Below are 20,476 nucleotides of genomic sequence, written 5' to 3' on the forward strand. Positions count from 1 at the left end.
AGAAAACATTGTATCCTATGAATATAATATCAGTGAGTCACAGCTTGAATCGGCCATCTCATACAAATAGCTGGGTGCAACATATTGTAGGGATGTGAAATGGGACGGCCGGGGTGGCCGAGCGGGTCTAGACGCTACAGTCTGGAACCGCGCGACCGCTACGGACGCAGGTTCGAATCCTGTCTCGGGCATGGATGTGTGTGATATCCTTAGGTTAGTTAGGTTTAAGTAGTTCTAAGTTCTAGGGGACTGATGATCTCAGATGTTAAGTCCCATGATGCTCAGAGCCATTTGAACCACTTTTTGATGTGAAATGGAATCATCACATAGGCTCAGTCGTGGGTAGAGCAGATGGCAGACTTCGGTTTTTTGATAGAACACTGGGGAAGTGCAATCAGTCTACAAATCACTCGTGCGACTGGTTCTGGAATAGTGCTGAAGTGTGTCGGACCTGTACCAGATAGGACTAACAGAGGATATTGAATGTGTACAGAGAAGGAAAGCACGAATTGTCACAGGTTTATTTGACCGGTGGGAAAGTGTTACAGAGATGCTGAAGAAACTGAACCGGCAGACTCTTAAAGGTAGACGTCAACTATCGGGAGAAAGTCTACTATGAAGTTTCGAGTTTAAATGATGACTCTAGGAATATACTACAACCTCCTACGTATCACTCACATAAGAATCATGAGGACATGATTAGGATAATTACAGCACTCGCATAGGAATCATGAGGACATGATTAGAATAATTACAGCACTCGCAGAGGCATTCAGACTATTACTCTTCCCACGCTCCAAACTGGAATGGTAAGAAATCCTAATAATTGGTACAGTGGGATGTACCTCTGCCGTGCACTTCACGGTGGTTTGCAGAGTTTAGATGTACACTCGTGCTCATAAATGAAGGATAGTTGCAGAATGTGGTGCCACACAACGTGGCACTACACAAAACTAGCGCTAATAGCATAGGCACATAGGGAACACACACGACACAGATCTGTAAGTCCACGGTATTGGTGATAAGTTGAGAAAACCGTACCGAAACACATGTGATACAAAACACCACTGTTTCCTGCGCATGTACCCCGACATCAATATGGGATACGATCACCATGCACACGTATACAGGCCGCACAACGAGTTGGCATACTCTGGATCAGGTGGTCGAGCAGCTGCTGGGTTATAGCCTCCCATTCTTGCACCAGGGCCTGACGGATCTCCTGAAATGTCCTAGAGGTTTGAAGACGTGCATCGATACATCGACCGAGAGCATCCCAGATGTGCTCGATGGGGTTTAGATCTGGAGAACAGGCAGGCCACTCCAATTCCCTGATATCTTCTGTTTCAATATATTCCTCCACGATGGCAGCTCGGTGGGGCCATGCGTTGTCATCCATCAGGAGGAAGGTGGGACCCACCGCATCCCTGAAAAGGCGGACATACTGGTGCAAAATGACGTCCCAATACATGCGACGTGTTACAGTTCCTCTGTTAAAGACGTGCAGGGGTGTACATGCGCCAATCATAATCCCACCCCACACCATCAAACTATGACTTCCATAGAGGTCCCTTTCAAGGACATCAAGAGGTTGGTATCTGGTTCCTGGTTCACGCCAGATGAAAACCCGGTGAGAATCACTGTTCACACTATACCTAGACTCGGGCGTGAACATAACCTCGGACTACTGTTCCAATGACCATGCACTGTGTACTTGGCACCGGGCTTTACGGGCTCTCCTGTGACCAGAGGTCAGTGGAATATACCTTGCAGGTCTCCGGGCTAATAAACCGTGCCTGTTCAGTCGTCTGTAGACTGTGTGTCTGGAGACAACTATTCCAGTGGCTGCGGTAAGGTCCCGAGCAAGGCTACCTGCAGTACTCCGTGGCCGTCTGCGGGCACTGATGGTGAGATATCGGTCTTCTTGTGGTGTTGTACACTGTGGACGTCCCGTACTGTAGCGCCTGGACACGTTTCCTGTCTGCTGGAATCGTTGCCATAATCTTGAAATCACACTTTGTGGCACACGGAGGGTCTGTGCTACGACCTGCCGTGTTTGACCAGCCTCCAGTCGCCCTAGTATTCTACCCCTCATAACGTCATCAGTATGTGTTCTTTGAGCCATTTTCAACACACAGTCATCATTAGCACATCTGAAAACGTCTGCACACTTACTCGCTGCACCGTACTCAATCGTGCACCAACACACCTCTGCGTTACGTGGACTGCTTCCAGCGCCACCTTGCAACGACCATAGGTCAAATGCACCACATGGTCGTACCCAGAAGTTATTTAAACCCGCAAACCACCCATCCTTAATTTATGAGTATGAGTGTAGTTGCAGATGTCGATGTAGATGTAGAAATAAAAAATTAATAATATGGAAAAACCACGTTTTATTACATACATTTTAAAGGTGCGTTCTTAAGCCATTTTTCTACATAATCACCAGTCAGACTGAGCCCCTCGTCGTATTGGTGCACAAGTTTTTGAATAACACCTCTGTAGAAATCTGCCGCCTGCGACTGCAACCACTGGTTTATACTGGCAAGCAGTTCGGCACCAGTATCAAAGTGTTGTGTAGCGAGCCATGTCTTCATTGTTGAGAAGAAGTGGTAGTTGCTCAGTGCCATATTTGGGCTGATGAAACACCTGCCATCCACAACCTCGCAGGTGCTCTCGGATACGATTGGCCACGTGTGCAGTGCGTTGTCGTGAAAAAAATTAAATTTTTGCGCTAAGTATTCCCCGACGCTTGTTTTCCACCGTCCGCCTTAACTTTGTCAGTGCCTGACAAAATCTTTCCGAGCTAATTGTTGTCTCACGTTTAAGGAAATCAACGAGAATCACTTCTTTAGAGTCTCAAAACATAATAGCCATGATTTTTCTTGCTGACAGCGTTTGCAAACACTTCTTTGGTTTTTTGGAAGTGTCCAAGCGGCGCTTCAGGCTGGAACCGCGCGACCACTACGGTCGCAGGTTCGAATCTTGCCTCTGGCTTGGATGTGTGTGATGTCCATAGGTTAGTTAGGTTTAAGTAGTTCAAGGTCTAGGGGACTGATGATCTCAGATGTTAAACCCCATAGTGCTCAGAGGAATTTGAACCATTTTTTTTTGGGGGGGGGGGGGGAAGAATTTATGTCCCCATTCCATTGACTGCCTTTTTTTTCACCCAAGTATCAACCCCCAGTTACAATACGATCGATAACTTTGTTACTATTTTTCTCGTAATTTTCGAGGAAGGTCAGTGCTGCAGCCAATCTTCTTGTGGTCTTCCGTTAAAACTTTGGGAACCCACCTGGCACAAATTTTTTGGCAACCAAGCCTGCCTGCCGCAATGTCACGCACCAAACTCAGTGATATTTGGGAAAGACGTTGTGAGTTCCGTAATCGTGAAACGACGATTCTCACGTATTTTGTCGCTGATTTCTATCATCAGTCAGTCAGTCACAATGCTAGGTCTACCACTGCGGTCGTCATTGTGAACACTACTACGGCCATTTTTAAAATCAATGCACCACAGCCTCCCTCGGCTTTATCTCATTATTCCTCTTCCGTACACATCACTAAGGTCTCGATAAATTGCAACCGGTTTTCAGTTTTTTATCAACAAAAACCTAATCACAAAACGCACGTCAGAAGTGGCGGGATTTCCTGTAGCAGCACACATATTAACATGTCACAAAAAGCAAAGTAGCGGAAACGCAGTCCACACGCTACCACTGCGTACTGAATGTAGGACCGTTATAACACCAAGATGGCCGCTATAGCACCGCCCACCGCCGCGACAGACCGAAATGTCTGTTACTTTCTGGATGGCCCTCGTACTTTCCTTGTCGTGTCACGAGCCCGTAACGCCATCATGCGGCAATCAATACCCGGTTGGGTAGTGGTCATACCGTTTTGTCTCATCTATAGCTCTCCCATATCTTGTGGAAAGGGCTCTTTGTGTACAGAGGAAGTTTCCTATTAGGTGGCTGAACAACCCATTGGGGCCTCCCAGCCAACAATGATATATGATTCCTGAATGAGATTTTCACTCTGCAGCGGAGTGTGCACTGATATGAAACTTCCTGGAAGATTAAAACTGTGTGCCAGACCGAGACTCGAACTCGGGACCTTTGCCTTTCGCGGGCAAGTGCTCTACCAACTGAGCTACCCAAGCACGACTCACACCCCGTCCTCACAGCTTTACTTCTGCCAGTACCGCGTCTCCCACGTTCCAAACTTTACAGTCGTGCTTGGGTAGCTCAGTTGGTACAGCACTTGCCCGCGAGAGGCAAAGGTACCGAGTTCGAGTCTCTGTCTGGCACACAGTTTTAATCTGCCAGGAAGTTTCATATCAGCCTACACTCCGCTGCAGAGTGAAAATCTCATTCTGGAAACACCCCTCAGGCTGTGGCTAAGCCATGTTTCCGCAATACCCTTTTTTTCAGGAGTGCTAGTTCTGCAAGGTTCGCAGGAGAGCTTCTGTAAAGTTTGGAAGGTAGGAGACGAGGTACTGGCAGAAGTAAAGCTGTGAGGACGGGGCGTGAGTCGTGCTTGGGTAGCTCAGTTGGTAGAGCACTTGCCCACGAAAGGCAAACGTCCCGAGTTCGAGTCTCGGTCCGGCACACAGTTTTAATCTGCCACGAAGTTTCAATGCTATATGAGTTTCTCTTCAGCGTACAACTAATGTTTCACCTGAATGCAATTCTCGGAAGCATTCCACTGTTGACAGACTATGAGGGCTGGAGCACACCCTGTAAGTTCCCCTTCCTGCTTTGCAGAGCTGAGTCCGGTGCTGGTGTGGGTCATCGCCGTCTCCACGGTGGCGGTCCTGTCCACGTGCGCCGTCTACGTCATGAGCTTGTGGCACGTGCTCACCAGGGCAGCACCCACACTCAAGTCGCCCACCAGCTACGTGCTCACCATACACCCAGTGAGTAGCTGCACGCTGTCTACACTCAATACCTTAATGTCGTCAACATTTTGTGGACTAGCGGTCAAAGTTATTGCCTCTCGATTTTGGGATCCCGAATTCGATTCCTGGACGGGTAAGAATTTTTTTCTCTCTGGAATTGAGTGATGTTCAAAAAGTCTCTCCGCAGTGCTGTATGATTGTTGGCCTGCCTGGGTTACTTCCCTTCAAGTGGACTCTCCCAACATTCCACTGTTTCGTTTATCTCAGCCAGCGTCAGTAGTATCGTTGGTGTGTGTTGTTACGTGTTGACGTGGACGTTTAAATTTAGTTCCTTTGTTCGTTTGTTTCGTTTTTGTCACTGTTAAAATGCTAACCATCGAAGACCGCGTGTTTTTAGTCGAACAAGTGTCCAAAATACACAGTTTCAGTTCGTCAAACATTTAATTCAGTTTTCCCGAAGACAACACTCCCACATCGCGATACTATGCGAGATTTGGTTAAGAAATTTCGAAGTACGGGCTCAGTGACACATCCACCATGAAGTGGTCGTCCTAGCGTTTTGTCTGAGGATAAACTACTCGATATTTCCGATAAAATTTCCAAAAGTCTGGAAAAGTCAGTAAGAAAACTGGTCCAGGAAATCGATGTTAGATTCGGAACGGCCCACACAGCTGTAAGGAAGAAATTATAACTTTTCCCATATAAAGTGACAGTCGTGCAAGAACTGAAAAATACTGATCATGGCAAGAGACTGCATTATTGTCAATGAATCAAAAATTTCGGTCAACAAAATGGAAGGGATATTCTTAATGAAACGTTTTTCAGTGATGAGGCGTGGTCTCATTTATCCGGATACATGAACTAACAAAATTGTCGTATGTGGAGTACCGCTAATCCTTTATGTTTTCATGAGGAATCACTTCATTCTGTGTTTGGATTGCAATTTCTAGACGTCGGATTGTGGGTCCCATATTTTTCAATGAAACAATAAACGCAGAACGATACTGCAGTGATATTTTGTATCAATTCATAGGAGAACCTGTGTTAAGTGAAATACTGAACGGTTATTTTCAGCAAGATGGTGCAACCGAGCATACAGCCCGCGTTTCAATGTCATTGCTTGCTGATGTTTTTGGTGATCGCATGATTTCACAGGGAGTTTGGCCTCCACGATCGCCTGACCTAACACCACCTGACTTTTTCTTCTGGGGTGCAGCGAAAGCAACTGACTATAAAAACCGTCGAAAATCCATCGATGAATTTGAAAACTGCGACATCCACTTTCACTGCTTCTGTTACAGAAGAAATGTTACAGCTTGCGTTTGGAACATGGTTAGACGAATTGAATTGTGTATTCAAGAACATGGGGGATACTTTCAACATTTAATGTGAAAATTTGAAAGTAATAATGAATATTTAATAAATTAATAACTTGTATTTCACTGAGTTTCATTTCGGTATATTCACTGCGGCATACTGCACGCGCGGCTAACAATCATACGGCACTGCGGAGAGACCTTTTGAACACCCCGTATTAGTCATTTCATTATACGAGGTGCGGCTAGAAAAAAACCGGACTGATGCTGGAAAAAACATTTATTTACAATTATTTACAATTTCATGTTATCTCCTTCAATGTACTCTCCTCCTCGGTCTCTACACCGCTCCATACGAATTTTCCACTGTTCAGAGCAATGCTGCAGATCATTTTCGGTAAGTCCATACATTACTTCCGTCGCTTTTTCTTTTACTGCTTCAACAGTCTCAAATCTAGTTCCTTTCAAAGCTGACTTGACTTTAGGGAAAAGAAAAAAGTCACAGGGGGCCAAATCAGGTGAGTAGGGTGGATGATCTAAGATGGGAATGTTGTGTTTTGCCAAAAACGTCTTCACTGACAACGCACTGTGAGCTGGGGCATTGTCTTGGTGAAGGATCCGTGACTTTTTTCTCCACAAATCGTTCCGTTTTCTCCGTACTCGCTCACGTAGGGTAGCCAGGACGCTAATGTAGTAATGCTGATTCACTGTTTGTCCCTCTGGTACCCAATCAATGTGCACAATCCCTTTGATGTCAAAAAAAAAAAAAACAATCATCATTGCCTTGAATTTCGATTTTGACATTCGTGCTTTTTTTTGTCGTGGAGAACCAGGAGTTTTCCAATGCATCGATTGGCGTTTAGTTTCGCGATCGTAAGTAAAAAATCACGATTCATCGCAAGTAATATCATTTTGTAAGAAGGTGGGACCACTTTCAATGTTTTCCAGGATGTCAGAACAAATCATTCTTCGGCGTTCCTTCTGTTCAATTGTGAGACACTTTGGAACCATTTTTGAACACACTTTGTTCATGTTGAAACTTTCATGAAGAATCTGCCTAACACTTTCCTTGTCAACTCCTGTTAACTCAGACACTGCTCTGATTGTTAAACGGCGATCTTGTCGAACAAGTTTACCGATTTTTTCAATGTTTGCATCAGTTTTTGCTGACAATGGTCTGCCACTGCGAGTGTCATCACTGGTGTCTTCGCGGCCATCTTTAAATCGTTTAAACCACTCAAACACTTGTGTTTGCGATAAACAATCATCGCCGTACACTTGTTGTAACATTACAAATGTTTCACTTGCAGATTTTCCTAGTTTGAAACAAAATTTGATGTTAACACGCTGTTCTTTCTGGACACTCAACATTTTCCGACGCACAGACAAAACGTCAACTACTTAAAACAGACGCCACGGGCAGACTGAGTGCAGGAGGCAGATGAAACTCGAGCAGTAGGCGGAGCGAGAGTCACGTCACAGGCCACGCGACTTTCAGCCTTATTGCATTCGTTTTATTGTTTCACCAGTACTAGTCCGGTTTATTTCTAGCCATACCTCGTATATGCGATGTCCGTTCTTTTGGGTATGTCCAGAAGAACAAACACCATTGTGATACTGCACGCACTATAAATCAAGACACAAAGGGATCAAATATGTTAGCTGCCAATGAGCACTGGTCTATATGAATGGGGCAAGTTGAAAACTTGTACCATACATAGTGGTTGCAGGATCACAATGATGTCTGTACTTTCAGACATGTCTGAAAGAATAGACACCACATGTATAATTAAATAAGGCCATGACACTCAGTCATCCCTTCAGTGTAGACGCACACCAAGCTCGGACTCTTACAGGAATTGGCCAGAAGCTGCAAGTAATGAGGCTAATGCTATACTGGTAGTGTGCGGTGTAAGTTGAGAATTTGGATCTGACAGAAGGCGTGCTAGGGTAGTACATGCAGTTTGTGACCGCCCTTTAGAGAGTGGGTATTCAGAAACGAATATTAGATTAAATTCTGTAATACGAAATGATCCAAGAGCCAAAAAATGGTCGTATTCTTTCGAAGAAATAGTTAGTTAAAATTTTACAAAGAGTGGATATTCGAAATAGAATAACACAAAGTAGTACAAAGGGAATTCAAGGAAGACATAACTGAGCTGCGTTTTGTTTTGAATACAATATATAAACCAATGCGCAGCATTGTTAGCTCTCTTTGAGTCTTTGTTTTCAATGGTGCATGTTCGCTGTCTTCCGTGGTAGTCGGAAGCTAGGGATTATAAGCCTAATTAAATATCATTCTCATAACTGGGTTAGACATTGGAGTGGTGGATAATAGATTATTTTGAGATATTGGGACGGAAAATAGTTGGATATTCTCATACTAATATCTTTGCCGAGCGTTGTCAAGGCGATTCTGCTAATAAACGAGACGTGAGATATAGTGCCTGTGAAAAGGCTAAATTTGTGCTGAACAGACACTGAAAGAACTCGAACTTATAATTAATATCGTGTCGGGAGAATTAAGAAGCTTAGACATTGTAAAGCCGGAAACATATTTATGATTTATCAGATATTAGTAGTAAAAGACAGTTTCATGGAAATCATATCTTTGGTGATAGGAACGCGAAGGAATGTGGTACGGACTGTTATTATACCGAAACGATACACACTAGGATCAACTCCTTCTTCATTGATTCCCCAGTACCATCTCTCATTAATTTAAGAAGCGAATTGTGTCAATAAAACAGAATATATACGAGACTTTCTCTGTGTTTTCTAAATCCCAAAAATCAGGTAGTACATAGACAATTTTATCTGCGAATATTCAAGGGTTACTGAGAAAAGCTGATCAACCTGTTACAAAAAGATGATAGGATTTATAGTAGGCATATTGACTACGAAGGTAACTGAATCGCCAGCCGTTGTGGCCGAGCGGTTCTAGGCGCTTCAGTCCGGAACCGCGCTGCTGCTACGGTCGCAGCTTCGAATCCTGCCTCGGGCATGGATGTGTGTGATGTCCTTAGTTAATTAGGTTTAAGTAGTTCTAAGTCGAGGGGACTGATGACCTGAAATGTTAAGTCCCATATTGCTTAGAGCCATTTGAACCATTTGGCAACTAAATCAAATTATTAGGGGAACAAAAATTTAAAAAAAATAGATTGGCACCCGATTGGTGTGTAATAAATAAAATCACTTTCTTTGGATCCGTCGTAGTTGAAAGTATACGGCCGGCCGTGGTGGTCTCGCGGTTCTAGGCGCTACAGTTTGGAACCGCGAGACCGCTACGGTCGCAGGTTCGAATCCTGCCTCGGGCATGGATGTGTGTGATGTCCTTAGGTTAGTTAGGTTTAAGTAGTTCTAAGTTCTAGGGGACTAATGACCACAGCAGTTGAGTCCCATAGTGCTCAGAGCCATTTTTTTGAAAGTATACGAAATATCCCTGGAAATAAAAAACGAGATCAATTTCCACGTGCTAGTTCACACAATTAGATTCACAACGTGATTCAAAGATGTTTTATGCCCAACCCACACGGCAGGGAATGGCTCTCAACTAGCCGGGACAATATATATACACGCTTGTGAGATCAGCTCCGCTGCCGAAGGAGGAAACGTCGAAGCGATATCATTGCAGTTGCGACGACGGTGGGTGAGCGGGCGTAAGTTGTGGTGACCACTGTGTCTGGATAGTGTAGTGGCCAGAACATCTGCCTAGCAAACAGGAGACCACGGTTCGAAGCCCAGTCCGGTACAAATTTTCAACTTGCCCCATTGATATAAGTCAATGCCCACTGGTACCTAGTGTCTTTAATTTCTTTCTATCCTAATAATTTCATTTGATCTTCATCATAAAGACACGTAAGTCTCTGACGCAGGGTCAAATAGGAAGACTTGCACCTGGCGAACAAACAACCCTAGATGGGGTCCCAGACAATAATGCCATATGATCCCTTCCATCATGATGTGGACGCCACCTCACAGTATAGGATGTATCAGGAATTTTTGTTGTTAATCTAAAATTTCTGAGTGCAACTCAAGTTTCCACACTCTATGCCTATGACCGTGTCTTCCAGCCTATGTGCTAAGCAGAATCATCACCTTAGCATTATGTTTTTGAAATGCAGTGTTTCTCCTACGTTGCGCCTGAGCGACCATTAAGGAACTGGGGCAAGGGGCGTGACCAGAGGATCTGACGAAAGACAGACGACGATCTTTCTGGCTCCATACAATGATTCCAGGAGTTGGAGAGATATGGGAATTGAGAGGGTACATTCCTATAGAATATGAACTTAAAAAAAAAGAAAGGCGGGCACGGCTACTAACTGCACAAGTCTTGTTGTGATGGAGAAATGGATGCGGCGTGTGGGCACAACCTGAAGTCCACAAGAAGCAACTTAAATCACTTAATAACACTAAGCCTTCCGGTCCAGACTGTGTACAAATTAGGTTCCTTTCAGAGTAAAGTGATGCAGTAGCTCCATAGTTAACAATCATATACAACCGCTCACTCGACGGAAGAAGCGTACCGAAAGACTAGAAATTTGCACAAGTCAGACCAATATTCAAGAAAGGTAGTAGGAGTAATCCACTAAATTACACACCCATATCATTAACTTTGATATGCAGCAGGATTCTGGGACATATATTGTGTTCGAATATTATGAATTACCTCGAAGAGAACGGTCTATTGGCACACATTCAACACAGATTTAGAAAATGTCGTTCTTTTGAAACACAACTAGCTCTTTACACAGTCGAAGTGTTGAGTGCTATTGACCAGAGATTTTACATTGATTCTGCATTTCTAGATTTCCGGAAGACTTTTGACACTGTACCTCACAAGTGGCTTGTAGGGAAATTGCTTGCTTATGGGATATCGTCTCAGTAATGTGACTGGATTTGTGATTTCCTGTCAGAGGTCACAGTTCGTAGTAGCTGACGGAAAGTTATCGAGTAAAACAGAAGTGATTTCTGACGTTCTCCGAGGTAGCATTACGGGCCCTCTCCTGTTCCTTATCTATCGGGTGATCAAAAAGTCAGTATAAATTTGAAAACTGAGTAAATCACGGAATAATGTAGATAGAGAGGTACAAATTGACACACATGCTTGGAATGACACGGGGTTTTATTAGAACCTCGTATCACTAACAGTCGAGATGACAGGTATCTTATCTGCAAGGCTGTGACGGATCGTGCAGCCACGTCTCGATCCCTGAGTTAACAGATGGGGACGTTTGCAAGACAACAACCATCTGCACGAACAGTTCCACGACGTTTGCACCAACATGGAGACCATGGCTGTGGTTACCCTTGACGCTGCATCACAGACAGGAGCGCCTGCGATCAACATCTACATGATTACTCTGCAATTCACATTCAAGTGCTTAGCAGAGGGTTCATCGAACCACAATCATACTATCTCTCTACCATTCCACTCCCGAACAGCGCGCGGGAAAAACGAACGCCTAAACCTTTCTGTTCGAGCTCTGATTTCTCTTATTTTATTTTGGTGATCATTCCTACCTATGTAGGTTGGGCTCAGCAAAATATTTTCGCATTTGGAAGAGAAAGTTGGTGACTGAAATTTCGTAAATAGATCTCGCCGTGACGAAAAACGTCTTTGCTTTAATGACTTCCAGCCCAACTCGCGTATCATATCTGCCACACTCTCTCCCCTATTACGTGATAATACAAAACGAGCTGCCCATTTTTGCACCCTTTCGATGTCCTCCGTCAGTCCCACCTGGTAAGGACCCCACACCCCGCAGCAATATTTTAACAGAGGACGAACGAGTGTAGTGTAAGCTGTCTCTTTAGTGGACTTGTTGCATCTTCTAAGTGTCCTGCCAATGAAACGCAACCTTTGGCTCGCCTTCCCCACAATATTATCTATGTGGTCTTTCCAACTGAAGTTGTTCGTAATTTTAATACCCAGGTACTTAGTTGAATTGACAGCCTTGAGAATTGTACTATTTATCGAGTAATCGAATTCCAACGGATTTCTTTTGGAACTTAGGTGGATCACCTCATACTTTTCGTTATTTAGCGTCAACTGCCACCTGCCACACCATACAGCAATCTTTTCTAAATCGCTTTGTAACTGATACTGGTCCTCGTATGACCCTACTAGACGGTAAATTACAGCATCATCTGCGAACAACCTAAGAGAACTGCTCAGATTGTCACCCGGGTCATTTATATAGATCAGGAACAGCAGAGGTCCCAGGACACTTCCCTTCAATTTTACTCGATAATTTGCCGTCTATTACTACGAACTGCGACCTTCCTGACAGGAAATCACGAGTACAGTCGCACAACTGAGACGATACCCCATAGGCCAGCAGCTTGATTAGAAGTCGCTTGTGAGGAACGGTGTCAAAAGCTCTCCGGAAATCTAGAAATACGGAATCAACTTGAGATTCCCTGTCGATAGCGGCCATTAGTTCATGCGAATAAAGAGCTAGCTGCGTTGCACAAGAACGATGTTTTCTGAAACCATGCTCATTACGTATCAATAGATCGTTCCCTTCGAGGTGATTCATAATGCAAACCGACGTCAATGATATAGGTCTGTAGTTCGATGGATTACTCCTACTACCCTTCTTAAACACTGGTGCGACCTGCGCAATTTTCCAATCTGTAGGTACAGATCTATCGGTGAGCGAGCGGTTGTATATGATTGCTAAGTAGGGAGCTATTGTATCAGCGTAATGTGAAAGGAACCTAATCGGTATACAATCTGGACCTGCAGACTTGCCCGTATCAAGCGATTTGAGTTACTTCGCAACCCCTAAGGTATCTACTTCTAAGAAACTCATGCTAGCAGCTGTTCGTGTTTCAAATTCTGGAATATTCCATTCGTCTTCCCTGGTGAAGGAATTTCGGAAAACTGCGTTCAATAACTCCGCTTTAGCGGCACAGTCGTCGGTAACAGTACCATCAGCACTGCGCAGCGAAGGTATTGACTGCGTCTTGCCGCTTGTGTACTTTATACATACGACCAGAATTTCTTCGGATTTTCTACCAAATTTCGAGACAATGTTTCGTTGTGGAACCTATTAAAGGCATCTCGCATTGAAGTCCGTGCCAAATTACGCGCGTCTGTAAATTTTAGCCAATCTTCGGGATTTCGCGTTCTTCTGAAATTCGCATGCTTTTTCCGTTGCCTCTGCAACAGCGTTCGGACCTGTTTTGTGTACCATGGGGATCAGTTCCATCTCTTACCAATTTATGAGGTATGAATCTCTCAATTGCTGTTGCTACTATATCTTTGAATTTGAGCCACATCTCGTCTACATTTGCATAGTTCGGAAGGAGTGGAGATTGTCTCTTAGGAAGGCTTATAGTGACACTTTGTCCGCTTTTTTAAATAAAATTATTTTGCGTTTGTTTCTGGTGGATTTGGAAGAAACGGTATTGAGCCTAGCTACAACGACCTTGCGATCACTAATCCCTGTATCAGTCATGATGCTCTCTATTAGCTCTGGATTGTTTGTGGCTAAGAGGTCAAGTGTGTTTTCGTAACCATTTACAATTCGCGTGGGTTCGTGGACTAACTGCTCGAAATAATTTTCGGAGAAAGCATTTAGGACAATCTCGGAAGATGTTTTCTGCCTACTCATCGACGAACCTGGGTGTACGAATGGCAAATCGTCATTTTTTCGGACGAGTTCAGATTATGTTTACAGCATCACGATGGTCGCATCCGTCTTTGGCGACATCGCGGTCAACGGACATTAGAAGCGTGTATTCGTCATCACCGTACTGGCTTATCACCCGGCGTGATGGTATGGGGTGCCATTGGTTACACGTCTCGGTCACCTCTTGTTCGCATTGACGGCACTTTGAACAGTGGACGTTACATTTCAGATGTGTTACGACCCGTGGCTCTACCCTTCATTCGATCCCAGCGAAACCCTACATTTCAGCAGGATAATGCACGACCGCATGTTGCAGGTCCTGTACGAGCCTTTCTGGATACAGAAAATGTTCGACCGCTGCCCTGGCCAGCACATTCTCCAGATCTCTCACCAACTGAAAACGTCTGGTCAATGGTGGCCGAGCAACTGGCTCGTCACAATACGCCAGTCACTACTCTTGATGAACTGTGGTATTGTGTTGAAGCTGCATGGGCAGCTGTACCTGTACACGCCATCCAAGCTCTGTTTGACTCAACGCCCAGGCGTATCAAGCCCGTTATTACGGCCAGAGTTGGTTGTTCTGGGTACTGATTTCTCAGGATCCATGCACCCAAATTGCGTAAAAATGTAATCACATATCAGTTGTAGTATAATATATTTGTCCAATGATTACCCGTTTATCATTCGCATTTCTTCTTGGTGTAGCAGTTTTAATGGCCAGTAGTGTAATTAAGTTTCAAATGGTTCAAATGGCTCTGAGCACTATGGGACTTGACATCAGAGGTCATCAGTCCCCTAGAACTTAGAACTACTTAAACCCATCTAGCGTAAGGACATCACACACATCCATGCCGAAGGCAGGATTCGAACCTTCGACCGCAGCCTTCGCGCAGTTGCAGACTGAAGCCCCTAGAACCACTCGGCTACACTGGCCCGCACCTATTAAGGGACCCCCGCTATTTGTACTCCCGGGCGTGTTAGAACATCAAATGCCGTGTCAATATGTGCCCATATATGGCGATGTCGCAAGCACCTGTGACATCACAGCCATCAGACAGGCGTACTAGCAGCCCACTGGCAGTCGGACCACTTGACAATGGCCAAAGTGCTTGGCCGAAAGCTCACGTAATTTATGCAGTATTAAAGTGCGCGTCATTTATGACGGCGGCCGAGTTTAGGTTCGTTCTGCGCATCTGACGTCACAAAACACAGTCAGCCAATGAACAGAGAACGAAGTTGCCAGAGCTCGACTGCAGTGCAGAGCACGGACGCGTGTCTTCAGTTTTAGAAACGTTCAGTCATAAATAAGGTAACTGAACAAAATCAATGTCTTGACAGCAGACTTTCTTTTTTAGGAAGTTTGGAAAAGCATTCTTTATACCAATTGCTTCATATTCTATTAATTAAAACAAACAAGCAATAAGCCTCCTAATTCTGGCGATAGCAAGGAAAGGTGTTTGTATCATTCTCACTAACCGCTTTTTCGCAATAAAGAACAGCGATAATTGTTTATTTCCTGTTGTACTTCGACGAAACGTGAGTAATTGATAATCATACCAACAGTGTTTGTCGATATTTTGCGTGAAATTTTAAAGTCCTCCGGGAGTTGCATTGAATGACAAGCTGCGTTAGCGTAATGGTTAAAGTGTGTGGCTGCTAAGTGAAAGGTTCTGAATTCAAACCTTTATCGGTGTTTAATATTTTATTTATTTAAAAACAATATCGAAGTGTCTTACTTCATGAATTTTATTCGTTTGAATGTTATTTTTTGAAATTTCCAGTGGCAACTAAAATCGACCATATGGAAAGTATAAGCTATGGACTTTTACCTCTGCAAACTCTTCAAAATTTCGTGCAATGGTTTACTGCATCTAATGCTGCAAAATAACTGCGTTGAAAATTGCAACAAAATTAAGTCATTTATGAGGGGAAGGTATCAGTCAAGCAGATGTGTAAAAATCTAATTTTTGGGCCAAATTGTTTTTATGAAATCGAATGATAAAGTGTGTCAAAGCAGTCGAAACACCATGTGTCTGCACAGGCGAGCAGTGCAGTGATGACAAAATCGCACACAGCACGGAATGCGGGGAGCACGTCTCTGTAGCAGCGAAAGGGTTAATGCGGCAGTGGTGGCTTTACTTCATAAACTGCGCTCTCCCCCCCCAAACGTAAGTTTGCGAACTATACTATGGCGCTGCTTCTCTTGGCGCGTGCAATTGGCAACGCAGCAATCTCCCGCGCTCTGGGCGGGCATGCGCGAACCGCCAAGATAAAAGAATTGAACTATACTGCCGCGAGACTCTGCATTCTTTCATTTCGCCTCGTGTTCGCAGGTGGCGGCTGTGGCGTCGTACATCTCGGTGATGATCCCGCGCACGTACTTCCTGATGGAGGCGCTGGTGCAGGACCTGTTCACCATCTGCGTGTACCAGATGTTCTGCCTGCTGGCCGCCTACTACGAGCAGGAGGGCGTCTCGCGCAAGCTGCGGGGCGCCTGTATCCGGCTGAGCACGGGGCCCTGTTGCTGCCTGCCCTGCTGCCGACGCCTCTGCACGCCCGTGCCGCTCACCAGGTGCGTACTAGAGATGGGTAGTTCGCGAACGAACGGGTGCAAAGGAACGGTTCACCAAGATGAACGAAAGGACCGAGGAACGAATTCCAAGGGACGATCGGTTCATAGTTCACTTCGGTCGCGGCGGTCTATTTATGGTTCCCGGGAACGAAGAACGATCGGTTCATAGTTCACTTCGGTCACGGCGGTCACTTCGGCAGTTCTCGTTCCAGCCTCGGTCCCGTGCTCGTCTCACAAGGGGAGGCCGCCAATTGTGAAATTCAGATGCGATTCATACTGCGCATAATAAAAGCTCATGGCCAGAGGTGTAATGTGGCAAAGCACCAAGATGCACTTCTCAGCCGTTGTCGAGAAAATCGACAGTTAAAATAAACGGTTGCGGTGAAATACTCTCTACGATTAATAATTTTCTACAGCGTCGTGGCGCAGCGGTAAGCGCTCGGGTTCGTAATCCGAAGGTCACCGGATCGAATCTCCCGCCATGCAACCTCATTTTTTTTGGTATTTGTTTTTTGTAATTCAAATGTGTGTATATATACACATACACACACACTTAGTTACAGATCTTGCATCGGAATGTCGGCTGGTTGGCTTGAACATGAACCTTTCCAAAACAAAAGTAATATCCAACAAATGGGTCCCATCTGGAGATGTGAAAGTCAAGGACAGTCTACTAGAAGAGTTCAGTGAATATGTCTACCTTGGCCAGATTATAAATATGAAGGGAGACATAAGGCCAGAAATCTATCGACGCATCAAGATTGGCTGGCAAGCATTTGGGAAGAATTCAAAAGTATTCAGATCAAAAATGTCAGTAAATATGAAGAAAGCAGTATTTGATCAATGCATTCTTCCTGTGATGACGTATGGCTGCCAGACATGGACACTGAACTCATTCACAAAAGGGAAACTTAGGACAGCACAGAGAGCCATGGAGAGATCAGTGCAGGGCTATACAAGAAAGGACAGGAAAAGGGCAGATGACATCCGGTCTGTGACGAAGGTTAATGACATCTTAGAGACTGTAGGTTCCTTGAAATGGCAGTGGGCTGACCACATTGCAAGAAGAAAAGACGACAGATGGACGAAGCTAGTACTGGAGTGGAGTCCGAGAGAGCACCGGAGGAAGACCACCAGACAGATGGGACAAAGACATCAAGAAGATCGCTGGTAACACCTGGCAGAGAACTGCCCAAGACCGCCCCACTTGGAGAAGACTTCTGAAAGCCTATCTGAATCCACAACTCGAAGAGGCCACATCATCTAATGATTGAATTGGCTGATTATATATATATATATATATATATATATATATATATATATATAATTCCCGGCAATCAGTTGCAACAATTATGCATATACTAAGTTGTTGAAAGTCGTTTGTCGTGGAAAAACTGGCGTCTTCGAACATCATTATGTTTTCCGCTAACAAAGTTGTATTTCACAAATGTTATTAATTGTCTTCATAATGTTAACCACGTATAGTTAACGGAAGACGTAGAAACGATATTCCGAAACGAATACGTATAGCGTAAGTCCAACTTTCGAATTAGAATAGAAAACCCCACGAACACAAATTTGCTGTGGCAGGTATGAAATATAAACTCCGTTACTCGCTCGTTACACTTGAAGGACAGATGTTGATGGGCCGAAACGAGCCGCCGCGTAACAGCGTAGTTGCCTGCTAACTTCGAAAGAAGGTAGATGCGGTCCCTAGCGCAAGTTATAACATCGTCGAAAATCAGTGCGGACGTGAGAGCTTTGGTACACCCTGTTAAACATAACGGAAAAAATGGAGGCGGTACAATTGGAGAGCGATCCGCCTTCACCAACATGCATAAGCAATTCATTAATAGTTTAAATACAAAAACTAACAATAAAAAAATGTTCCATGGCGCGAGATTCGATCCGGCGACTTTCGCATTACGAACCCGAGCGCTTACCACTGCGCCACGACGCTTTAGAAAAATCATTAGTCGTAGAGAGTATTTCACCGCAACGGTTTCTTTTAACTGTCGATTTTCTCGACAACGGCTGAGAAGTGCATCTTGGTGCTTTGCCACATTACACCTCTGGCCATGAGCTTTTATTATGCGCAGTATGAATCGAATCTGAATTTCACAATTGGCGGCCTTACCTTGTCAGTCTCGGTCTCCCTCGGCCGCACTCGTTCTTTGCGTGGCCGCCTGTCTCAGTTCCACTGCCGACTGCTCCTAGTTAGTTCAGTATCCAGTTGTTCGTTTCGTTCACTGCGCTCGTCCATTTTACATGTGTTCCAAACTGTTCTTGCACTTGGTTCTGGCTATTCAGCGTCCACGACCGATAATCAAGAAGTATTTTATAGTTACGTAAGTTACACAAAAATTACGTTGTATCTAATAGGTACGTCTTTTCAAGTAACAAAAGGGCATATCAGCTCATTTCATTATATCGATGAACAGCAGAAGACATACTTATAACAAGGCAAGTATTTTTTGTTATTCATATATTTTTTGGTTTCATCGCCTCCATTTGAAAAGACATAGATTGCCATAAAATCGTATTTACTTATTATCTCAGAAACATTTGTTCAGAAGGAGCTTTCAAACCAAAAACTTTATCACCGCGAACTTTATTATTATCGCTGCATTACCTATAATAATGCAACAGAAAAACCTAATTTTTACTAAGCGTGTAACGCAAGTATGATGAGAAAACCACATTTTATTTTATGCTTCCATAAAGTTTCTACTTCGCCTACGAACTCAGAGACAACGTGAAGTATATATAGGATGTAAACGATTATTGTTTACAACGTAGCATAGCTATGTAGTGGAAGTCGAAACGAAGAATTTTATACAAGAGACTTGTGGTCTACTAAGTTGGGAAACAGCCACCAACAGGTTTACAAGACAACATGGACTATAGCCCATGCGCGTCGCGTGAGATTTTCATGTTCTCTTCTCCAGCTCTCTACACATCGTCATCGATTGTTTCGCAATTGTTGCTTGCATTAGCTTGTTATTTCTTCACTGCCTAATTATTACATGTTTGTCTGATTGTTGTATCTGCTCGTAACGGGTAACACATCGTCCGTAATTGGCGAGCAGCCTGTACTCAAGAGCCGGTTTTCCGTAAGAAGAGAAATTTGTTAACATCGAGTATAGATTTAAGTGTCAGGAAGTCTTTTCTGAAAGTATTTGTATGGAGTGTAGCCATGTATGGAAGTGAAACATGGACGATAAATAGTTTGGACAAGAAGAGAATAGAAGCTTTCGAAATGTGGTGCTACAGAAGAATGCTGAAGATTAGATGGGTAGATCACATAACTAATGAGGAGGTACTGAATAGGATTGGGGAGAAGAGGAGTTTGTGGCACAACTTGACCAGAAGAAGGGATCGGTTGGTAGGACATGTTCTGAGGCATCAAGGGATCACCAATTTAGTATTGGAGGGCAGTGTGGAGGGTAAAAATCGTAGGGGGAGACCAAGAGATGCATATACTAAGCAGATTCAGAAGGATGTAGGTTGCAGTAGGTACTGGGAGATGAAGAAGCTTGCACAGGATAGAGTAGCATGGAGAGCTGCATCAAACCAGTCTCAGGACTGAAGACCACAACAACAACAACAACCCTATTAGTCCAGTCAAATTGCAGATATACCTTGCAAAAGGTAGTTCATATGGTTGGAAAGATTAGAAAACCGAGTTTTGCCAACAAAATTTCTCTTGGGAAAACTTTCTGCAGTCAAAAAACTTCGAAAATTTCGGACTTTTTTCAGATTTTTCAAAATATCTCAGTTTCATTTGCTCCTATCGCTTTAAAGTCTAGTTTCTTTTTTAAAGAGCACAAAATTCTCTACAAATTTGATTCTTGCCATTTTTTTCTACTCCCAATATCTAAGGCGCTACAGCGCCTAAAATAAAATAGCAGTTTTTCAAATTTTGAGCATGGTGTCAAGATACCTTATTTTTGAACACTATTTTTTCTGTTTATGTTTGTGTAGTATAAATGCATTATACATCATGTTGTATGTTGGAATTTACCACCTCACTTTCAGGTATTCA

General features: G+C 44.0%; 1 protein-coding gene across 1 annotated transcript in view; it reads left to right on the plus strand.

Moving 5' to 3' along the window:
- The window catches only part of LOC126215090 (organic solute transporter alpha-like protein), a 111,410-nt gene that overhangs the window by 49,405 nt on the left and 41,529 nt on the right, over positions 1-20,476 (plus strand). Inside the window, exons 3-4 of the mRNA XM_049941736.1 lie at positions 4,770-4,921; positions 16,193-16,431. Coding sequence (XP_049797693.1) covers positions 4,770-4,921; positions 16,193-16,431 — 391 coding nt within the window. The remainder of the gene's footprint in view (positions 1-4,769; positions 4,922-16,192; positions 16,432-20,476) is intronic.

This window comes from Schistocerca nitens, chromosome 12, assembly GCF_023898315.1.
Source record: "Schistocerca nitens isolate TAMUIC-IGC-003100 chromosome 12, iqSchNite1.1, whole genome shotgun sequence".
NCBI classification, from domain to species: Eukaryota; Metazoa; Arthropoda; class Insecta; order Orthoptera; family Acrididae; genus Schistocerca; species Schistocerca nitens.